General features: G+C 36.1%; 1 protein-coding gene and 1 pseudogene across 1 annotated transcript; one reads left to right on the forward strand and one right to left on the reverse strand.

Annotated features, from left to right (window-relative positions):
- Positions 1-816: 816 nt before the first annotated feature.
- On the reverse strand, positions 817-22,911 carry LOC143384203 (uncharacterized). The gene is made up of 4 exons (XM_076839248.1): positions 22,819-22,911; positions 22,391-22,517; positions 2,166-2,258; positions 817-2,081 (listed from the first exon to the last, which is right to left on the reverse strand). Exons 1-4 carry the CDS (start codon positions 22,909-22,911, stop codon positions 817-819), a joined length of 1,578 nt encoding a protein of 525 aa, XP_076695363.1.
- On the forward strand, positions 15,890-16,556 carry LOC143383753 (SIN3-HDAC complex-associated factor pseudogene; annotated as a pseudogene).
- Positions 22,912-24,045: the final 1,134 nt, after the last annotated feature.

Raw genomic sequence — 24,045 nt, forward strand, 5'->3', positions numbered from 1 at the left:
ATGTAATTATGAGGAAATAAGATGTAGTCAAAACTGATTTGATGGTGAAATTAATATCTGTTACGTACACTTTGAAATAGCAGAATTGCCAGAGAAAAATGGATCTATTTGATATAAACATACAGACAAAAAGATTTTGTCTTTGATCCTTTGAAACACACTAAAGTCGTGCAATTGTTGACTTTGCATTTTTATTTATAATACTCTAGATTAGAATATGGCATAAAATTGACATTGCCTTCGTCATTTCTAGCATGAAAATTTATATTGCTATTGTAGTTTTCTGCTTGTTGAAATAGATCCACAGATTTATTCTACATAAAAATGTTATTTTCCCATGTAACTTTTTGCAATCCCTACTGCGCATATTTTTCCAAGGCCTTTCCACCTGCATATCTTGTATGAATATAGGTAGTACAATTTCTGTGATTTGTATAAGGTTGAATCTGTATTTAAAATTTTTTCACATATTTTATGTTTTCAGTTTTTCTCATCAGTACGAATTGTCTGATATAAAATAAAATGTGAGCACTTATTAAATAATTTTTCACATTCTTTGAAATCAAACTATGTGTTTCCAGTATATATTCTTCGATGATTACACAAGTGAGACCTGTGGTGAAATGTTTTGTTACATTCTTCAACTAGATTTTTTAAAATTTTTTAGTATGGATCCTCTGATGTACAACAGAAAGTAAGGAATGAGTAAATGCCTTTGCACAATGTTCACATTTGTACTTTCTACACAGTGTGAATATTCAGATGCCGATGAAAACCTGAGTCAGAAATGAAAGTTTTGCCACAATCTTTATAATTCTAGGGTTTCTCTCCAGTATGGATTCTCTGATGAATACCAAGCTGTGAAGATCGAATAAAAGCTTTTCCACACACTTGGCATTTGTAACGTTTCTCTCCAGTGTGGATTCTCTGATGCACAGCAAGAGATGAGGAATGAGCAAAAGCCTTTCCACAACTTTCACATTTGTAGGATTTCTCTCCTGTATGTATTCTCTTATGCACATTTAAATGTGAGGAATGAATGAAGGACTTGCCACACTCATTACATTTGTGAGGCTTCTCACCGGTATGAATTCTCTTATGAATAGCAAGCTGTGAAGAACGAATAAAAGCTTTTCCACACACTTGGCATTTGTAATGTTTCTCTCCAGTGTGGATTCTCTGGTGAACAGTAAGATTTGAGGAATGAGCAAAAGCCTTTCCACAACTTTCACATTTGTAGTATTTCTCTCCTGTATGTATTCTCTTATGCACATTTAAGGTTGAGGAACAAGTGAAAGCTTTGCCACACTCATTACATTTGTAAGGTTTCTCTCCAGTATGGATTCTCTGATGTACAGCAAGACTTGAGGAATGAGCAAATGCCTTTCCACAACTTTCACATTTGTAGGATTTCTCTCCTGAGTGTATTCTCTTATGCACATTTAAGATTGAGGAACGAATGAAAGCTTTGCCACACTCATTACATTTGTGAGGTTTCTCTCCAGTATGGGTCCTCTGATGCACAGCAAGATATGATGAACTAGCAAAAGCCTTTCCACAACTATCACATTTATAGAATTTCTCTCCTGTATGTATTCTCTTATGCACATTTAAGTTATAGGAAGAAAGGAAAGCTTTACCACACTCATTACATTTGTGAGGTTTCTCTCCAGTATGAATTCTCTTATGAGTAGTAAGATGTGAAGAATTAATAAAGGCTTTTCCACACTCTTGGCATTTGTAATGTTTCTCTCCAGTGTGGATTCTCTGATGCCTATGAAGTTCTGAGGAAGAAATGAAGGTTTTCCCACAATCTTTACAATTATAGGGTTTCTCTCCAGTATGGATTCTATGATGCACAGCAAGATATGATGAACTAGCAAAAGCCTTTCCACAACTTTCACATTTGTAGGATTTCTCTTCTGTATGCATTCTCTTATGAATATTTAAGTGTGAGGAATAAATGGAAGCTTTGCCACAATCTTTACATTTGTATGGTTTTTCTCCAGTATGAATTCTCTGATGAATAACAAGGCTTGAGGTACGTTTAAAGGTCTTTGCACAATGTTTACATTTGTATGGTTTCTCTCCAGTATGGAGTAGCTGAGGATGAACAAATTGTGTGGAACACATATATGATTTCCCACTTTCTTCAGATTTGTAATGTTTCTCTCCAGTGTGGATTCTCTGATGACAAAGCAGTTCTGAGGAAAAAATGTAGTTTTTGCCACATTCTTTACACTTGTAGGGTTTCTCTCCTGCATGGATACTCTTATGCACCCCATTATGTGAGGAACTACTAAAGAAAGTTTTACAATCTTCTATTACATAAAGTTTCTCTTCATTCTGGATGTTCTGCTGTTGTTCAAGATTTAAACATGGTGTAAATGATTCATCACATTCCTTGATTCTCCATGGATCTTCTTGGGTGCATATTGTATTAGGTCCAATTTGGTTTGATGACTCATCAGAGCTTTCCATGTATTTTTCACCTGTATGTGTATTGGACATTTCCATGGTATTGTTTTTCTCATGCTCTGTACACACTGGGAACTGATTGAGTAGTTCAGTGTATTTCTTAGAATCATAAGATCTCTCTTTTATCTGGACATTAGGATGGGTAAGAGCTTTTGGCCACTGATCAATGACTTTTGCACATTTCTCCCACTTGTCATGGTTCTGTGTAAAAGGAGATGTCTGTGTGTTAGGTGGATCTGATCCCTGGTTAGGGTTTTCCCATGATTCCTTGTGTTCATGGCTCTCCTGTCCAATAGAACTACCCTCCAATTTACTTAGGTTACGTCGTTCAGCAAATATCATGCCAGTTTCATCATTGATGCAAATTTTCTCATAATTACCAATGTGTTCTCTTTTCTTAAGCATCACTGTGTTGACATTGGCCATCTGAATTTTATCCAAACTGCAGACATTGTAACAGAACTGAAGGAAGTCTTGATGCAGAAATAGTGAACTTTTGATGAATGAATTATCACACAAGTCCCATTGAGATTTTTTTTCTCATATTTTGGAATCTTTTGTCTCCAGCAATATTTGAATAACAATTCAAGTCAAATTCACAATGTTTCAAATGATGTTTTGCATCATGATCTACATTTTCTTGCTGATTTTCTAAGTTGTTATTCTCAGTGAAGGAATGTTTCATAAGTGGATCTACACACTTACTCCAAGAAGCAAATGAATCCAACTGAGTTACTGACACAAAGTCATTACTTTGGGCAGATTCATGATGTTCATCTTCTCCTCCAGTCCTCTCAGAGGATGCCACTGCACAGTGATAAGGTCCATGACATTCTGGCTCCGCTTTACACTTTCTCCTAATTTCATGTTTAATGAATTGTATATTCTCAAGATTCTTATTTTCATTTCTTCTTTTTCTCACTTGTTGGAATGAACCTTGTGTATTCTCCTCTGGTAACCATGCAGGAGTTTACAGGGAAGACATAAATGAAAGAAACAAAAGATAGAATTTAACATTCTTACTGGATTCACCTGAACATCCCAATGCAATGTGTAAAATTCTATCAATCTGAGAATACCAGGAAGATGAAAAAATAAAAAACTTGACTGCATCCTTCATCCTAAATTTATAATCTTAAAATGTATGCATTGAACATTGAACATATTGCCTTACTGAATATTCTAGACATTGTATTTTCAAGGCTGCAGGTGACAACAGTTTTAACAAGCCACAAAAAGAGGGAAAGAAAGTTGTTTCCATTTCTCCATCACAGATACTTACCCTAAAAATTAGCAGAATACAATGAAGAGACAGTTCAAAAAAATGATCTAATTTCTTGCCTACTTGGGTGCTTTCTGAAAATTCTTTCCCTGACATAATGTGCCAAAAGGAAATGGGTTTATTTTGGAAGATGTCTTGAGTAGATCAGACGTGAGAAAATGATTATAAAAGGAACAGAAAGAATTCCACTGGGAGAAGTTGATGGAGACAAAATGAGAAAGAAAGGTAGAACAGCAATATGCATTAAAGAAAAGGGTCTCAGAGAAGAAATGAAGAAATAGGATCGAGAAATTGAGCTCCTAAACCCAGCTGTTGCTGACCACAATGACAGCCCCCTTACAAGTTCCTAGAAATGGCCAACCCTACAATGTACATTCTCTTGGGCCAATGGACCCTCTCTTTGAACCTTTTGTCAATGTAATTTAGAAATCACTCTTCTACAGACTTGTGGAAGGAGGCAAATTAGAGGTGATGTTTCCCTTTTTGAATCCCATACCTAATCAATCATGTATAGGGAAAGATCAAGCTTACAAAATCTATAGATAAAAGACACCTTTTAAAATCATCTCCGGGGAATGCTTCCACTTTGTGAGCTTTTATTCTCTTTTTTCTTTTATTCTTACATTTCCTTCTTCCTTTTTTCACTAAATAAGTCATATTATGATGCTCTCACCCTTGTGACTATGGCTTTTATTCTTCAAATTTACAAGACAAAGAACCCATTTGACTTCTAAACTCTTTTACAATATGGATATAGTCCTTTGTAAATGAAAAACTACAGACACAAATATTTTAATGAGACATCTTGAGATCAGGCTATAAAGTTTCAAAAGTCCCTAGTAGTTTGATTGGTGTCATTTTTCTGTGGATGAATAAATTTTCTAGATTATTACAAGTATAATTTTGGTTAACTAATTGTTTTCCAATTGGCACATAAGACTATATTCACTTTCCAGTGTAGAATGATTTTTCAAAAGCAAAAGGAACTTGTGCAGTGATGAATCTATTTAATTATTATATATATCCCATCATAATATTTGCATAGCATTTTTTGATACACTGTTTCAGATTTATTGTTTTATTATTCATTGTGTTATTATTATTCAAGTTGAAAACATATTGTTGGTTCTGGGAAATCAACTGTCTTCATCTTATTCCTACTTTCATGCCAGCATTTTATATTCTTTTTGTGAAATCTCCCAAACCACCTAACGCAATCGTCCTTGCCACTAATGTATTCTAAAATGACATGACAGCACCATTTTTACATTCCATGTAAATTTGAGATCTTGAGATATTTTCTTATTTCTGCCTTTTCTCTTCTCTAAGCATTATACCCATATTATGTTCCCATAAATGATAAAATTCACTTTTTTATAACAGCATTTCCTTTCATTCTATGTGCTTCCGTGTATGTGTGTCTCTCTGAGTGTACATTTACTATTTATCCTTACATACTTACAAATAAAATTTTAATATTTCACATTGTGAATAATCATTCAGCAAGCATGGGAGTGCAGATATGTCTTCTACATTCTGAATTCATTCCTAGTTGGTAAACTCAGTTCTGGTTTTACTCATCACCACAGTAGATGTGTTGTTCATTTTTGAAGAACTATTCTACTATTAAATGCATAAAATATTTAAGATGGGGTTTTTCAAATGCCTAAATTTCTAAATACATAACAAAACATCCAAAGAATATGGTGAAAATTGCCAAATGGAGGCAACTACATAAATTTCCTGACTTAAATTCTAAAGAAATGGTGATTGGTGAGATATGTGAACAATGCAAAATAAACAGCTCAGTGATCCTCATAGAGCTAAACAAGCAAAGAAAAAAACATGAAATCAACTATCAACTAAAAAAATACAAAATAGAGTAATTTTCATGCTAAAGAATGCAACTATAAATAAAAGTTGAGAAATTCCTAAATACAGAATGAAACTAGATTATAATTCAAGAACTCATTTCATTCAAACTAGAATAAAAAATAAATAATGAAATCATGGTTCAAAAATTAAGCTGTTCACATTCTTGAAAATATAACACTGTATTTCATTTTTATATACAAGTACAATGCATAAATAAATAAACAAATAGGTTACTTAGATAAGGAAAGACCACAAATTAGCAGATATGGATCAGGAAATGGAGGATGGAAGTGATGGGAAATTATTTGCAACTGAAATGGGAAAACATGCTTAAGGACACTTATGCATATAATCTAGAGTGCTACAACCCACACATTACCAAATACACACTAGGGAACCCACAGTAGCTTTGACAGTGCTGGAAACTCAGAACTTTACTTCAGGAGGACACACAAAACAGCACCCCATAACAGGAAGTTACCTGACTGCTAACTCACAGATAATCAGGGACCATTTTCCCTGAACCAGCAGAAACATAGTAGGTATCTGAACACACCAAAGATTTGACTGACCTTCCAAGAATTATATCAGTCTTGACCTGGTATGATCAAAAACTCCACACCCAAAGAAACAGAGATAAACCAAGTAATGTTCCAAACCAAGAGAATTAAATGGAAAATCATATACAGCAGACTTCCAGGACCCCAATTATAGTAGATGGGGTAGGGAAAGAAGATGGGAGGGGAGGGGAGGGGGGATAGTAGAGGATAGGAAAGGTAGCAGAATACAACAATCACTAATAGGGCATTATGTAAAAATGTGGATGTGTAACCTATGTGATTCTGCAATCTGTATTTGGGGTAAAAGTGGGAGTTCATAACCATCTTGAATCTAATGTTTGAAATATGATAAGTCAAGAGCTTTATAATGTTTTGAACAACCAATAAATAAAAAAAGATGAGTAATAAAGTAAAAAAAAAAAGTAAGGGCCTAAGAAACTCACTGAGGCCCTGTTTCTAAATAAAATACAAAATAGGGCTGGGGATCCAGCTTACTTTTTAGGCGCTCCTGGGTTCAAAACCTAGTACCCACCACTCAATAGAACCCAATATCTGAAAGAAAATGGAGGTCAGCAAAGAACACTATGACCAGCAAAATTAAGATTAGAATCAGAGATAAATTAAAATTATTCCACAATAAACCAAAGTTAAAAAAATTCACCACTAGAAAGCCTGAAGTACAAATCAATACTGCACTTCATAAAGAAGAAGTGAAAAATAAGTTAAATCCAGCAAAGAGAGAAACTACTCTAAAAGAAATATACCTGATCAACATAGATGCACACATTCTCAATAAAATTCTAGAAAATGGCATATAAAAACATATTCAAAACACAGTGCACCATGCTCAAGAATAGTTCATCCAAGGGATGCCAAGTTGTATCAACATGTCAAAATCAATCAATGCAATTCTTCCAATAAATAGACTTATATACAAGAATCATATGATCATCTCCATAGATGTGGAGGAAGCATTTGACAAAATACAGCACATCTTCATGTTCAAAACCCTAGAAAAACTAGGGAGAATAGTAAAATAATCCAATATTGCAAAGTCATATAAGCTAAACCCAAGGCCTGGTTCATTGTAAATGAAGAAATATTGAAAGCATTTCCTCTAGAAACTGAAACAAGACAGAAAACCGTCATTACCACATTTATTTAACGTCATCCTTGAAACTTGAGCCAGAGCAATTAGACAGAAGTAAAAAATTAAAGGAATATGAATAGAAAAAAAAGAACTCAAAGTATCACTATTTGCAGATGACATGCTTAACTGTTTAGAAGGTCTAGAAGATTCCATCAAAAAATTTCTGGGACTAGTAGATGAACTGAACAAAGTTGCAGGAGACAAAATTAACACATAAATCAAATGCACTCTGATACATCAGTGATGAATCCACTGAAAAAGAAATTTGAGAAACCTCCCTATCCACAATATCCTCAAAAAAAGAAATGTTTGGAAATCAATCTAACAAAATAGATGAAAGCCCTGTATAAAGAAAACTACAGAAGTTTAAAATGAAATTAAAGCAGACCTTATAAGATGGAAAGATCTCTCATCCTTTTGGATAGGCATAATTAACATCATCAAAATGCCTACAGTACCAAAATTTTCATACAGATTTAATGCAATTCCTATTTAAATCCTAATGACATTATTTATAGAATTAGAACAAGCAATAATGAAATTTATTTAGAAAAATAAGAGACCCAAACTAGCCAAAACAATTTTTAGCCAAAAATACACATTGGAAAAAAATAGCTTCTTCAACACATGGTGCTGGAAAACTGAAAATCCATATGTAACAAAATGTTATTAAATACCTCTCTCTCTCATGCTGCACATAAATCAACTGAAAGTAGATCAAGAAGTTGGCACTAGCACAGAGACCCTACACGTAATAGAAGTGAAAGTGTGCCCAAATCCCTACCATGTCAGCTTAGAAACTGACTTCCCCTACAATACTCCTAAAGAGCCAGAAGTAAAATCAAGAATCAGTAAATGGAATAGAATCCAACTAAAAAGCATTTTCTCAGCAAGGAAAACAATCAATAGTATGAAGAGAGATTCTAAAGCAGGGTGAAAATCTTAATTACATACACTTCAGTAGGAGTATTAATCTCAAGGAGACATAAGGAACACAAAAATACTAACCACAAAAAACCCAGTCAATAAATGGGATAAGGAACAGAACAGACACTTTGCAGAGGAAAAATATAATGTATCAGTAAATATATAAAAATTGTTGATATCTCTACCACTTAGAAAATGTAAATTAAATCTACACTGAGGTTCCATCTCACTCTAGTCAATGGGAATTATCAAGAATACAAGGAACAATAACTGTTAGCAAGAACATGGGGGGAAAAGGCACACTCATACATTGGTGAGGGGACTTCCAATTAGTGTAACCACTATAGAAAGCAGTATGAAAATTTCTTAGAAAACTTGGAATGGAAGCACAATTTGACCCAGTTAATCCATTCCTCATTTTATAGACTAAGGAATTAGTATCAGCATGCTTCAGTGATGCACCCAATGAATGTCAAGTCAGCACAATTCACAATAGCCAAGTTATGGAACAAACCTAGGTGCTCTTCAATACAAAAATGGATAAACAAGTTGTGGATATATCTATATACCTAAATATCTACATGTAGATAGCGATATATATGCTATATATATCTTACTATCTATCTATTATAGATAGAGATATATATCTCTAGATATATAGATATCTATGTATCTATATAGATATAGATAAATATACACATCCACACAGTGTAATATTACTCAGCCTTACAGAAGAATGACATTGTGACTTTTGCTGGTAAATGGATGGAACTGAAGAATATCATGCTAAGTGATATTAAGCCAGTCCCACAAAATGAAAGATCAAGTGTGCTTTATGCTTTGTGGTTGCTATCACAAAGCAACAGAGGATGGGTGGTATGTGTAGTTTATTGGTTTAGACAATGGGGAATGAAGGAAAGGGAGATGAGATGGAAATAGGAAAGATCGTAGAATGAAATGGACAACTTTCCTATTCTCATATGTGAATACTTGACCAGTAAAACTCCACATCAAGTTCCACCAAAAAAATGGGATGAAAATTGTAATTGGCTGCACCCCAACTATGTATCCCATATCAAAATACAGTCTACTGTCGTGTGTATCAAACAACAACAAAAAAGATTATATAGCATATAAGAAAGAAAGATTCTCAGAAAGCATAATTTTTGTTACTAATTAACACTTTTATTTAGTGCTTAAATTTATTCCCTCAGCATTATCTTAAAAACTAAACATAAATTTTAAAAGTAACTTAGAGAGGTCACAATTGAATAGCTTAATGAGGTAAAACCAGAAATAAGAAATGTAGAAGTGAAGAAAATGCAAAAAATGAAAAGTCATTTCAATGAAAAAACAGATATTCTGAAATAGTATTAAATAGAAATATGGGAGATAAAAACTCAATAAATCCAATAAAAATCTATTGACAGCATCATCAATATATTAGGTAACAGAGAAGACAGAGTCTCAAGATATAAACACAAAATAATAATCTTGAAAATATAACCAACAATAAACATGTTAAGAGAAAGTGACACAGAAAATTTTTTAAAAAAATATGTTCTATCATTAAGAGACCAAATCTAAGAATTGGTGGTGTAGCAGATGGTACCAAATTCTAACTAAGCAGGTGTGCATTGTCTTCAATGAACTAATGTCAGAAAATTTTGAGAGCCTTAGGAATAAGATACTTAACACCCTCAAATTCACAACATCAAAAAGACCCTCTCCCAGACACATGCCTAATCTATGGAAAAAAGATACAGTTTTTAAAGCCACATTTAGAAGTAAGCAAATTAGGATTTAAACATCTTTTTGAGTCCAGACCCTATAAGTCAGGAGGGATTGGAATAATATATACCAAGCCCTTAAGGGAAGGTGATGCTTACCAAGATTACTGTGTCAATCAATATTATCCTTCAGAAATTTAGAGGAAAAACCTTCCATGATAAGCAGAAATAAAAAGGAAATCATAGTCAACAAGTGTACACAGCCAAACACACTTGAAGACATGTTTCATACAGAAATGTGTAAAAATAAAAAATTAAAAAGCTAATATAGGGATGAATTTCACAAGAAGAATAATTAAGAAGAGGAGAATGATGTCTAGAATAAAAATTAGATTCAAATCAAATGGCAGGTAATAAAATCATCTCAGTAGGTTTCAAGTAATGATGTAAACTCTCCAAAGACACAGGTTGACAGCATTAAAAACAAGACACACTTATAGGTTGTTGACAAGAGACTCACTCTACAGGCAAGCCACCCACAGGCTTCAGGTGAAAGACGGAGACCATACACTGTGGAAATGGGGACTGAAGGGAAGGCAGGGGTAGCTCTCCCATATTAGAGAAAATAAACTGTGGGTGAAAATTATCACAGGAGACAAAGAAGGCACTTCATACTGGTTCAGGGAATCACCCACAACAAGACAATGAGGATAAATAGCTATCCCCAGAGAGTGGTGTACCAACTACACAAAAAATAAAAACTCTGCCCCGTGCTGTGGCACACACCTGTAATCCCAGTGGCTCTGGAGGCTAAGACAGGAGCATCATGAGTTCAAAGTCAGCCCCAATAAAAGGAGGACGCTAAGCAATTCAGTGAGACACTGTAACTAAATAAAATACAAATAGTGCTGGGTACGAGGCTCAGTGGTCGAGTGCCACTGAGTTCAATACCGGTATTCTACCTAAAAAATAAAAATAAATAAAACTTCTACTGAATATAATAAGTCAAGTGGACCCCATGGAATGCTACTGGGTGATTTCAACAGACCTCTCTCACTACTAGATAGGTCAGCAGGACATAAGCTAAATATAGTCCCTTCAGAACTAAAAAATATGATGAATGAAATGAAGCTAACAGATATCTATATAATACTATATCCTTAAGGACCCATATTCACTGTCCTTTTGTCCTTTTAGAGATGAAACCATCTCTAAAGTAGGTCATATGTAGGAGGACGTGAATCAAGTTTAGCACATATAGAAAAATAAGGAAAATATCTGCCACATGATCATATCATAATAGAAATTAGAAATTAACAGGACAGAGAAGAGGAATCATTCTATCACTTGGAGAGGAATAAGGAATAGATCAAAGAAGAAATTATTGTAAAATCTCAAAAGAAGTCCCAGAAACAATTGAGAAGAGAGATACAAGGTGTCAAGATCTCTGGGACAATATTAAGAGAGTTCTAAGAGGATACTTCATAGCACTGAATACCGACATTGACAAAACAGAAATAAAGCCACCCAGAGCCACAGAGCTGCAACCCAGTGGGCTGGAATGGGCCTGCACTTCAAGGAGCCTGCCGTGCCAGTTCAGGATTGAAGTGTGGCAAGCCAGGAGCTAGGTTAGCCACAGCCCTCTGATCTGACAAATTGAGGCAACCAGGCATGGACCTAGTGGGGTGCCCCCTCCACACAGGGCAGCAGGTGGAACCCAAAACATCCATGATGGAAGGCCATTAACCTTCCATGTCCCTGTGACCAGTACGAAAGTAAAATGGGACAAACCTGAATTGGATGGCAGGACCAACCAATGGTCTTACTACATTTGCAAACCCTGATTAGCACCAATTTGGAGCAATAGTGTAAATACTTTTCCAAACACATTTTGGCATAAAAATGGATCAATAGCATAGTTAATTTTTCAAACTCTGATTAGCATTAATTGGAACCAATACCATGACCCAAGAGCTACATAAACCTCAGACTATCACACTCATGGGGAAAGCCCTATTGGACACCCCTCTTGCCTTTGCCATTGTTGTTTCTATTCTTCACACTTCAACAAACCTTCTCGTTTCACTATTGCCTTCCCTTCTGCAGGGAAACTCATTCTTTGCATGTGGGAGACAAGAACCTGGAATAAAGTTGGTAGTGAGCCTCCAGAGTCTAGTGCAAAACTGGAGCCCCCCGCCCATTTAGAGCTGCAGGACTGAGAACTACAATATGCCTCTCATGGTAGTGGAGAAGGATTGGGCTTCGCTGCCTGTTACCTTCAGAACAGATGACAGCAGGCATGTCATCTGTGATTAGCTGCAAACACTAAAAGGGACTTTCTTGGCTGCAGAGACCTGTGGCTTGAACAGGATCCACCCACAAACAGATGAAAATCCAACTCTGGTTTCATTTTATGGAACCATCACTGACCTCTTCAAAAGGGTTAGTGAAAAGAACCAAGAGAACTGTCTCCTTCTTTTCTACAGTTCTCTAATCCTTTTAGAAAAATCTCTGTTTCTACCTAAAATAGCAGACACCTGTCCACCAATGAAAAGTTCCTAATGGGACCCCTGGTCCAGAGGCATCTGTGACGGGCTTATAAGGAGAGTCATATAAAGTCCCCTTTGTCCCGGATGGAGGAGTGATTGCCAAGCTCTGCTTCAGCTTCTCTCTGTGAAACATGAGCGAGTCTGACAGTTCACTTCAAGCATCTGCTGCTTCCTTTCACTTTCTGACTCACTGGGCCTGAGTGGAGGGTGCCCTCTTGTGCTGGTACCTTGGATCCTGAGACTAAGCCTTAGTCTGACCTGAGGTCCTTGGAAAAACCTGAAACCACTAATCCCCAGAGTCTGAGTGAAGCAGTTTCTGTCTCTCTCCACTCTACCTCTCAGGTGCACCACCCAAACATTATAGAACCAGGTTTCTTATGCCCCCCAACACCCCAATTATTTTACTAGGACACTCAAATAATATTATTGGGAATTTACAAGTCCCTGAGTGTCTTAGTACTCAAACCCTGTTCTTGTTCCTGGAGTGCTCCCAATCACGAGGAGGGTCCAATTTCCTGCATTTCCATTCCTGCCAATTTCACTAGGAAAGAAAACAACCTGCATCTCATGACTGTAATGGCTCCAAGACATTTTGTCCACTGCCTCCATACCCACTAGGTTAAATATGGATAGCAGAGACCATCACCTACTTCTCTCCCCTGGGACTGAAACTTGGAGCCTGTTACATCCCTGGGTCTTCCTTTTTAAAATTTTATTTGTAGACAGACATACAATTTTGTGAAAAATTTTTTTTCATATGGTTCTGGGGATCAAACCAGTACCTTGTGCCTTCTAGTCAAGAGCTCTATCCCCAAGCCTAAGCCTCAACCCTGGCTCTTCCTTTATACAACAAATAGAACACAAATTTTGTGGCCCTAATTATGATTATGATAGCAAATATAGCTTTTTGGTTGTTTTCTTTTCTTTTCTTAAACACTGGTGATGAGGGAAGGGAACTGACCACCATGGAGGATAAGTGTCCATCTCAGACTGCAAAAGCCTTCTCTCTGCCTGTCATACTACACAAACCTGTGGCTGAATATTTGAATTTCTAAAGGATTCTGATAGACAGTGTATAATTTGTCCATTATCAGTGGAAATAAAATACCTGGTAAAAAGCTAGCAAATCTTTGTTTCTTGTCTGTTTTATGTAAATCTGTGCACACTTTCCTATTGAATGTCATGTCTACATATATGGTTGAGTCCACACATCACTTATATCATACAAAATTGGCTCACACATTTAAAAATGAATACAAGTACTTTTGGCTCACACATTTAAAAAATGAATACAAGTACTTTCAGTTCAGGTGACTTAAGGAAAATGTCAATAACAATGACAATTTAAATTGGTTAAAGCAAAGATGACTTTGACATTACTAACTTACCTGCTTTTCAAGGTAGGCAGCTAGTTATGCCAAGTTAGTTTCTATGTTCAATGTTTAAATTTCCCAGGTGAGGTTGGGCACACTTGTTATTGCAGAATCTCAGGAGGCTGAGGCAAGAGGATTGCAAGTTCCAAGCCAGCCTCAGCAACTTAGTGAGGCCCTAAGCAACTTAGCAAACTCTGAATCAAAATAAAAGTGAAAAGGGCTGAGTATGTGGATGAGTGGTTAATTGCCTCTGGTTTAATTCCTGATACCAAAAACAGAAAGTCCAATGTTCATTGTTTAAATGGGCTTCTTTGGCAGAAATAACTGAGTTAAAATGTGATCTAGCCTTGTCTGATATCTTGGTTTTCAAGGGTAACCTAAAGTTCTAAACTAAACATTTCTTCATGAATGTCTGTTAACAGATATACCTAGTTCATACTTATCAAGAAATTCTCTTGTGTAAGCAGTACTGTCTTTTATGCATTCAACATTTTTAAACCTGACTTATATCTGCTGGCTTGGAATAACCATCTAACTTGTTAATGTTTAGCAGTACTACTACTTCTAGGAAAACAACCTGAATTATGAAAATAAGTCATCACCTATGGGACAGATGAAAATAGTGCCAACTTCCAGTGTGGCTACTGACTAATTAAACAAGGGGTAACTGTAAAATTACATAGATTCAAATTCAAACCCAGTACCCCTATTTCAAGGCTGGTGAAACTGTTCTGCTCAATGTTGAAAACTGAAACTTGGAGGCTTATATCAAAGGACTCAAAGAGTTAAGGAAAAAACATTCATACTTTGGTCCCTGCCCAGGAATGTAACCTGTAACTGGAAACATACACTGTCTCAGATCTCAAAAGTGAGGAAACCAGGGAGGTAATAAAGGGAAGGCTATTATACAACATTGCCTGATAACTATCGTGAGTGGCTCTGCCAGGGTCCCAAGTTTGTTCTAAGACAATTTGAGATCTACAAATTTCCTAAATTGCTACATAAGTAAACCCAATATTTCTCACTGATATGATTATTGATTATTTAGTCCAAATAATCATCTAGAAAACAATGAAAGGCATTGAGGAAAAAGAATAAGAAAAAGTGAGAAAAGTAGAATTAAAATGACTGAAATTTCATATAATCATACATAAATATATCACAGTGAATCCCAACATCAAGCATGTCCACAAGACACTAATTTAAAAAGAAAACTATAAATAAATTGCATAAAGATCATTAAGGTAAAGTGATGAGTGTGGGTAATGGAGAGAGTTGGCAGAGGTTTTGGAAACTGAATTTACAGATTATATTGCAAACTTTGTGATCCTGTCAAAATATATCCTAAAGTTTTATATAACTAAAAAGAATTCCCAAAAGATATAATACATATGTGAAATTCCTGGTCAACTTCTCCAAGAGAGCCAGACATAACACAGCTAAATGGAATCCTTGTATCAAACAGGTAACAGAAATTTAGAAAGTTATTTTAAAAATCAGACATTATTTGATATAGCAAATATAGCTAAGGAGTATGTGTAAGAAATTATGAAAACTAAATTATATATATTTAAGAATATTTTATCTGTTTAACATATATAGAAATATATATGTATATATTGTATAAATTATAACAAATAACAATACATAAAACATATCATTTGTACATAATATATAATATTCATACATGTATAATAATTGTATATTGGCATATACATATACACACAACATTAACTCTGATAATGTTTCCATAGACTTCAATGTCCAGAGTAAAACTGAATTGCTTGCGTGTGTGTGTGTGTTCTAACAACTCTGTTAATGCTTCCAAAGTCTTAAATATCCTCCACTTAAGGCAGTTGAGGAGGGAGCGCTTGGAGGGGGTTGGCCTGGTGTGCACTCCGTACCTCGGGGACGCTATTGCGCGTGGATCGGCAGTTTTGGGAAGGCTTTTGCCCAGAAGAAAAGATGTTTGGTTTTCATAAGCCAAAGATGTACCAAAGTATAGAAGGTTGCTGTATTTGCAGAGCAAAGTCCTCCAGTTCTCGATTCACTGATAGTAAACGTTATGAAAAGGACTTCCAGAGCTGTTTTGGGTTGCATGAGACTCGTTCAGGAGACATCTGTAATGCCTGTGTTCTGCTTGTGAAAAGATGGAAGAAGTTACCAGCAGGTTCAAAAAAAAACTGGAATCATGTGGTAGATGCAAGGGCAGGACCTAGTCTAAAGACTACTTTGAAACCAAAGAAAGTAAAAACTCTATCTGGAAACAGGATAAAAAGCAACCAGATCAGTAAACTGCAGAAGGAATTTAAACGTCACAATTCTGATGCTCACAGTACCACCTCAAGTGCCTCCCCAGCTCCATCTCCTTGTTACAGTAACCAGTCAGATGATGGCTCAGATACAGAAATGGCTTCTGGCTCTAATAGAACACCAGTTTTTTTCCTTTTTAGATCTTACTTACTGGAAAAGACAGAAAATTTGTTGTGGGATTATCTATAAAGGCCGTTTTGGAGAAGTCCTCATTGACACACATCTGTTCAAGCCTTGCTGCAGCAATAAGAAGACAGCTGCAGAGAAGCCAGAGGAGCAGGGGCCCGAACCTCTGCCCATCTCCACTCAGGAGTGGTGACTGAGGTTTATGTAGAAGGGGAACAAAAATGATTTAAATTTTGAAAAGACCACAAAGCAACAAACTGACCTTACTATTTTTAACTTGGATACCTGCTATTCTGCCAAAAGACAATATTCTAGAATAGTTTTGAATGGGTTATTTTTTCCTCCAGTCCCATAAACTTTGAAGCCAGTGTCTAGCTTACTAAAAGAAAAAAGAAGTGTACATAATATTTAAGATGCTGAGTATTTCATAGGAAAGCTGAATGCTGCTGTAAAGTGCTCTTTAAGTCTTTTTTTTTTTTTTCAAATAATCCCCTTCTAATGAATTAAATTAGGGGAATTTCAGGGGACACAGATGGGATTTGTTGTATGATAAACCATATGTAGTTTTTAGTCTTTCTATATTGAGAAGCAGTGGTTGGGGCATTTTTTAAAGATGGCTGGCTACACTTGTTTTCCCTCATGTTAGTAGATTTGTCATAACTCAATAACATGTCTTGCCCCCTAGAGGTAGTTGTTAATAATTTTGATATAATTGAGTCTCTCCAACTTTCTGATGAATCAAACCTGTACTACTGATGATTAAGCAGGACAGACTGAGCTTTTTGGTGCAAATACCTTGACGGAGGAAGTAATTTCTAATTATATAGAGAGAAGCTTGACTGTATGTGTTGCATCCTGTGTCACCTTCCTTCATATTAATATTTGTTAAAGATTTTAATTTATGTGAAACTTTTCAAGCAGAATGAAATCTGTGGTAAGCCATTGTTGTAGATTGTGGCCGCCATTAGAAGATGGCGCCGGCTTCCACTGTGGCCTGTGATAAACAAATTCTTTTGTGGAGAGTTGGCACGCTATCCCTTGCCACCCTATAAGAAAGATCCACGCGGCGGCTTAAGATTGGTATGTGGGAGGCTTTATTAGGCTGTGCTTGGGCGCTCGGGGGTAGAGAGAGAGAGAAAGGAAGGTCACTAAAAGATACTTTAATCAAGGCCTGAATAAACTGCTGAAAGAAGATTCCTGAGTTGCGTCTTCCTTGCGGGCAAGGGGTCGCGACAGAAATCTCCTCTTGGAGAAGAGGTGAGTAGGTGGGATAGATGAGATCTTATATGAATAGTACCAAAGCATTACCACACCGTGGAAAACACACTCTTAAAAATGTTAAACTATGTGCAAGTCTTCAGGATGGCACAAAACAAAGGTTAATGCTTCTTGGGCACGTTGCTTTTCGGGCTTGCCTGAGTGTGTAAATAATTGACTTTATTTGTGTTACATGACTGGTGACTTCATTGAAATCTTCACGATTCAGTTTTAGCTCTGGATTACTTCAGTTGACCTTTGTGAAGGTTCTATCTGCATAGAGTAGGTGTTTGACTTGTTTTAACCTGTTGAGGTTTTTGGTTTTTTTTTCCATTATTTAAAAGTAAAATTTACTAAGAAGAAAGGTGGGTTCATACTAAGGGGGTTAGTGTTGGTTTGACTTCTTTTATAGTCAGGCTTTCTGGACATTGAGATAATGCTGAAACTGGAGCTTTTAATTCTAAAATCCTTATTAAAAGCCTCTTATTGAACTCCCCCCCAAAAAATAAATAAATAGCCTCCACTCACAAACCACTGGTATGCTATGCCGTGATTAAGCTTTAATTAGTTACCCATATTTACGGTTTGCAGGGACTGGCTAGTAGATGCCCGTTGTGTAAGTGTTGTACATAAAAGGCATTACTGCCATGTTTATTGTTGTGTTAACCTGATCTCTGCCTCAATTATGCTTCATCCAGTTCTTTTCCAACCGTCAACATGAACCTCTGACCTGCCATAATATGCAAGATACCCAAGCAAGAAATGGCCTAACAAATTCCAAACCCAAGCTGTCCTACTACTGATGACCTATAAACAGGTCTCCATAGGAAGAGCATGACTTCCATCCCTCTTTCAAGGTCCCCTTTAAGCCTGAAGTAGCCAGAATGGTCATTACCCCTCTCCCTAAAGGTAGCCTGGGGCACTTCCTAAGGAGTGAAGAGTGAAGTCATCCCAGAGCAGCAGAGCAGTGGCCCCCATGGTTGGAGCAGGAGCCATGGCAGGTCATGCCAGCGTGGGCCTGAGGACCAACACACCAGGGGGAGGCAATCCTGGCAACACCAGAGTGTCCCGCCGAGGAAGCCTGGCCTGGCTCTGCTGTGGAAGCCTGCTCCACTCAACAGCACAGGTACAACACCGAGTATCCACGAACTGAGGACGTTAACCTCCTGCTTTCCAATGAGCAGTGGGAAAACAAAAGTGGGTTAGACCTGAATGAGACTGGAAGAAAACTCCATGGTATTCATATTTTCCCAAACTCTCATTAGTGTATATGTGGACCAACAGCCATAGGAGCTTTACAAACTCTGATCTGCATCAATTTGTACCAACAACTATGACCCAAGAGCGAATAAAACCCTAGGCTAGCACAATCAGGTCAACCACTACTGGGATCCTCTCTGACCCCTGCAAGTGTCCACTCCTGTTCTTCACACTCAAATACAACCTATTGCTTTCACTCTTGCTTTCTTTTTTTTCTCGTGCCATCTTATTCTTCAAATTTTAAAGGGAAGAAACTAGAGAGAGATTGATGGTAAACTATTGGAGTCTATTGTATGATGGAGGGCACTGTCCCCATTTAGTCATACAAAACTGAGACCTGACGCATGCCACTTAGGGGTAGTGGAAAAGAATCAGGTTTTGTCAGCCAGAGCCCTAAGAGTTGATCCTGTAGGCTTCTCCTACTGTGACTAGCTGCTAACAATGTAAGTCTTTCTTGGCTGCAGAAGACTCAGGGTTGCACAGGCCCTGCCAGCCAACAGAAGCAAAAAATTCAGTTTCATCTCAAAATCAAGTTTTAGAAAGAACCCAAAGAAATAATCAACTCTTACAACATAAGCCCTTCCAAGAATATGAAAATACACTTTCAAAATAAGAAGAAAAAATAATAATAAAACTCAGAGCTAAAATTAATAAAATTGGGAATAAACATATAAATGGAAAGATTAATGCAATAAAGGGTTCATTTATTGTAAAAATGAACATCATTTTAAAACCCATAGACAAACCAACCTAAAAGAGATAAAAGATCCTAATCAGCAAAATTGCAAAAAAAGGAATTATGAAAAACACTTCTGAAATTTATAAGATTCTTACAGACTTTTTTGAAAATATGTACATTCCAAAATGTGGAAAATCTAGATGATATTAATAAATTTTATACATACAAAACCTACCCAAATGTGCCCTTGATACACAGAAAATATAAAATGGACCAATATCAAAAAATGATATTGAAGCAGCTGTTAAATGCTTTCCAACACAGAAAATATCAGGATCAAATGGATTCTCAGTGAAATTTATCTATAAATTTAGAGAAGAATTAATACAAGTTCTCCTCAAGTTTTCCATGAAACACAAATGTAGGACACACTACCAAATTGAATCTATGTACTCTATTTCACCCAGATACCAAAACCAAATATAAATCAAGGAAAAACAATTTCAGTGCCTGTATCCCAGATCAACATAGATTAAAAAAAACAAATAAAATATTTGAAAACAGCATCCAAGTACACATTAAAGAGGTCAAAATCAAATGTATTTTATTTCCAAGATGCGTGTTTGATTGAACATGCACAAATCATTAACTATAAATGGACCACACCAGCAGAATTAAGGAAAAGAAGAATCATTTCAATCAATGCAGGAAAAGCATTTCAATAAATCTAGCACTCATTCCTGGTAAAACTCATGAAATCATTCAGCAAACGTGCAGGAACAAAATCAATACTACATATTAAATCAAACACTTTTCTATACTCTAATAATGAATCTGTAGGAAAAGGAAGAAAACTATTCCATTCACAATAACCTCATAAAATATGTAATTCATAGAAATAAATTTAACAAGGAAGATGCAAACCTCCTCAAGGAATGTGAAAGGCAACTGAAGGAAGAAACAGAAGATGTGAAGTGAGAAACACCTCCCATGTTCTTGAATGAGTAGAATCGATGTTTGAAGAGGGCATTACTACCAAAAATCTCATACAAACTTCACATAATCCATATACAAACACTAAGAAAAATTTCCAGAGAAATAAAATCAAAATGCCATCTAACATTTCTGTTAGATCAGTAGAATAAAATAGAAGATATGGACACAAATCCACATAAATTTAATCATCTGATACTTTACAAAGTTTTGAAAAACAAAGGGAGAAAAGGTAGCCTTCTTAAAAACTAAGGGCTACAGTAAATGTATATACATAAGTGAAACGTGAAACAATATCCCTATATTTCTCACTGCAAAAGAAAACTGAACTCAATGTTGATAAACAATCTAGGAATTATACCAAAATCCTGCAACTGCTAAAAGAAAACACAGATTTAAAATTCTATCTTATTCCTTCAGGCTCCAACTTTCTTTGCAAGTCTCATAAAAGTTCAGAAAATAAAACCAAGTAGGAGAGAATCAAATTGAAAAATTGAAAAATTCTGTGCACAGTAAAGTAAATCATTAAGAGTGGGAAGAGAGAACCAGGGAATGCGAGAATGTTTTGCCAAGTATGATTCTGACAAAATCATTAAACACAATGAGTAAAAAGAACAGAAAACCTCACCAAGAAATCAAACTATTCAATCAATAAATGAGTCAATGTGCAAAGAGATGTGTCACAAAAGAATGAATACAAATAACCAAAAATTCTCTGAAATATGATTATCATCCCTACCTACTGGAGAAGTAGAAACCAAAACAACATTGAGATTTCAACTCACTGCAGTTAGAATGACAATCATTAAGAATTCAGATAAATAATGGATGTGACTGAGAATGGAAGAGTAAGGGTATTGCAAGGAAGAATGACCACTCTGGAAGGAAGCATGTAGAATCCTGAAAAGACAAGGAATGGAGTCACCATGTGACTAGTCCTTCCTACAATTATCATGACACCGACACTTCAGTATAGCAACAAAAATCATGACAGCAGTTTATGTAACCAGACCACATGCCTATGAGTCCATGAATGGACAAAAAATGTGGTTTACACACACACTCACACACACACACACACACACACACACACACACAGTGGAGTTAACAGTCATTAAAAAGAAAATAATTGCATTTTGCATTCATGTATGAAACTGAAGAGAAGCAAGCAAAATGACATATGCAAACTCAAAAGTAAAATATTCAGTCTTGTAGATGAAATAAAGAGTAAAATAAGTGAAAAAATGAAGGGACCTCATAAAATACAGGGAGGTCAGCAGAGTAGAGAAAGTGGATTGAGGGAATGGATGATAAGATGGAAAAGGGAGGCATAGAGCCCAGTAAAGCTCACATTTAAGTTCATCTATAAATCCCAACTAGTGAAGAATAGAAAGACAGAGGCAAGGAGAGCAAGGTAGAGAAAATGGAATGGGGCTAGAGAGGAGGGGAGGTTAAGAGGAACTCCTGGAGATTAAATGAGAGAAAATCAAAGTCCATGAAGTTAGGATCAGATAAAAATGAATCCTATTCATGTGCAGCTATTATGTAGTATTCAAAACATGTTCAAAATAAGTGTAGAAATGCAAATTCAGGACGTGTGCCATAGTGTTATATGCTAAGTTACTCCAGTTTCCAGAAACATAGAATAAAATCTGCAGACCATGACCAAAAGTGAGTAAGATAAGATGTTTTCAAATTAAGGAATTTCCAATTTTAGTTGGATATCGATATCTGAGATCCTTCATACAGAGTATTCTCTCCTGTGAAATGTTTGGCAAAGCCAGGCAGTTGCCCTGAGGATGTGTCGGTGAAGCATTGTGAAACAGAGGTGTTCTCACCCACAAAGACAAGGTTCCTGAAGTTCTCCAGCATCACATCCTTGTACAAAGCCCGCTGAGCAGGGTTTAGGCACTTCCACTCCTCCTCGGAGAACCTTATGACCACATCCCTGAATGTCGGCACACCCTGAGAAGAAATCATACTTTGGTCATGTGTCTTGCAGCAGAGTTCCTTACCACCCCAATGTGAGATGACACGTGGATCAGCTACAGTGTATCAAGCGTAGTACCCAAGGCAGCAGTGTTCACAAGTGGGTTTTGGTGAGGTGCCTGGATCATTGGGGCTCTACCATGGAACAGGTAAATTGATGGATTCATAATTAATGGGCTGTATGGAGGAGATGGAAACCTAAGAGGTTGGGTCTAGATAGAAAAATGTACCTGAACTGATTCTTTGAATGGTGTATTTATTCCTTGCCCTTCCTTACTCTCCCCGCTATTTGTCTGTCCAGAGTCCATGAGATGCGCTGCTCTGTTCTACTGTGGCTCCCTTCCATGATGTTCTGCCTCCACAAAGGCATCCACGCAATGGAGCTGAACATGCACTGAGACCATGAATCTTCTCAAATAAATCTACCTTCCTTTGAGTTGATGTGTCACAGGAATTCTGTTATGGCAATGGAAAGCACACCACCTAACTTAGAAAATAATTCTTAAATGTAATAAGATTCACTAACACACTACATAAAGTCATAAAATGCAGATAGTATTATTTCTTCAAAATCAACTTTAATCCTATGCTCTTATGAAATATCAAATATAAAACCGAGACATCAACACAGGAATATATTTCTTGAAAAATATTTTTATATCATTCAGGATCAGTTGTGAAAGCAGAAAAATAATGGTCAATTTGAAGTGTGCTCCAACCACCTTTCATGTTCAAAACACTAGAGGAACTAGGAATAGTAGGATCTTACCTCAACATTGTAAAAGGTATGTAAAGTAAACCCTAGGCCACCATTATTCTAAGGGGGAAAAACAGAAGTCATTCCCTCTAAAAACTGGAATAATGCACAGATACACTTTTCACCACTTCCATTCAAAATAGACCTAGAAATTCTAGCCAGAGCAATAAAAAAATAAAGAAAAAATTATAGAGATAGCACTAATTACAGAATAGCTTCAAATATCTCTGTGTGTTGATGACATGATTGTTGATTTAGAAGACCCAAATCTTCACCAGGAGACTTCTAGAACCCATAAACAAAAACAGCAAAGTGGCAGCATATAAAAACAACACTCATATCAACTGCATTGTTATACTCCAATGAAGAATCAATTGAAAAACAAATTAGAAAAACTCTTCGATTCAAATAACCTCAATCTAACTAAAGAAGTGAAAGACCTCTGCAGTGAAATTACAGAATGATAAAGAAAGGAATCGAAGACCTAAGAAGATGAAAACATCTTTCCTGATTTGAATAAGCAGAATTAATATTGTATAAATGGCCATATGAACAAAAATTTTTGATTTTTATATACGACCAAAATTTTTAATTTTTAAATACTACCCAAATGTTTAGTTTTAATTTTGAATACTGCCCAAAATTTTAATTTCTTTTCAAATCTTAATGATATTCTTTATAGAATTAGAAACAGCAGTCATTTAGTTTGGAAGAGTAACAGCCCCCAGAATAGCCAAACCAATCTTC

This window comes from Callospermophilus lateralis, chromosome 18, assembly GCF_048772815.1.
Source record: "Callospermophilus lateralis isolate mCalLat2 chromosome 18, mCalLat2.hap1, whole genome shotgun sequence".
Classification (NCBI taxonomy): domain Eukaryota; kingdom Metazoa; phylum Chordata; class Mammalia; order Rodentia; family Sciuridae; genus Callospermophilus; species Callospermophilus lateralis.

What these genes read in the sequence shown, in the direction of transcription:
- LOC143384203 (XM_076839248.1), bottom strand. Translation starts at nt 22,911, where the DNA reads ATGCCTTTGTGGAGGCAGAACATCATGGAAGGGAGCCACAGTAGAACA. An exon ending in ACAGACAAATAGCGGGGAGA is followed by an intron (nt 22,518 to 22,818) that starts GTAAGGAAGGGC and finishes ATTTCTTCTCAG; the next exon opens with GGTGTGCCGACATTCAGGGA. An exon ending in CAGGAACCTTGTCTTTGTGG is followed by an intron (nt 2,259 to 22,390) that starts GTGAGAACACCT and finishes GTATCCATGCAG; the next exon opens with GAGAGAAACCCTACAAGTGT.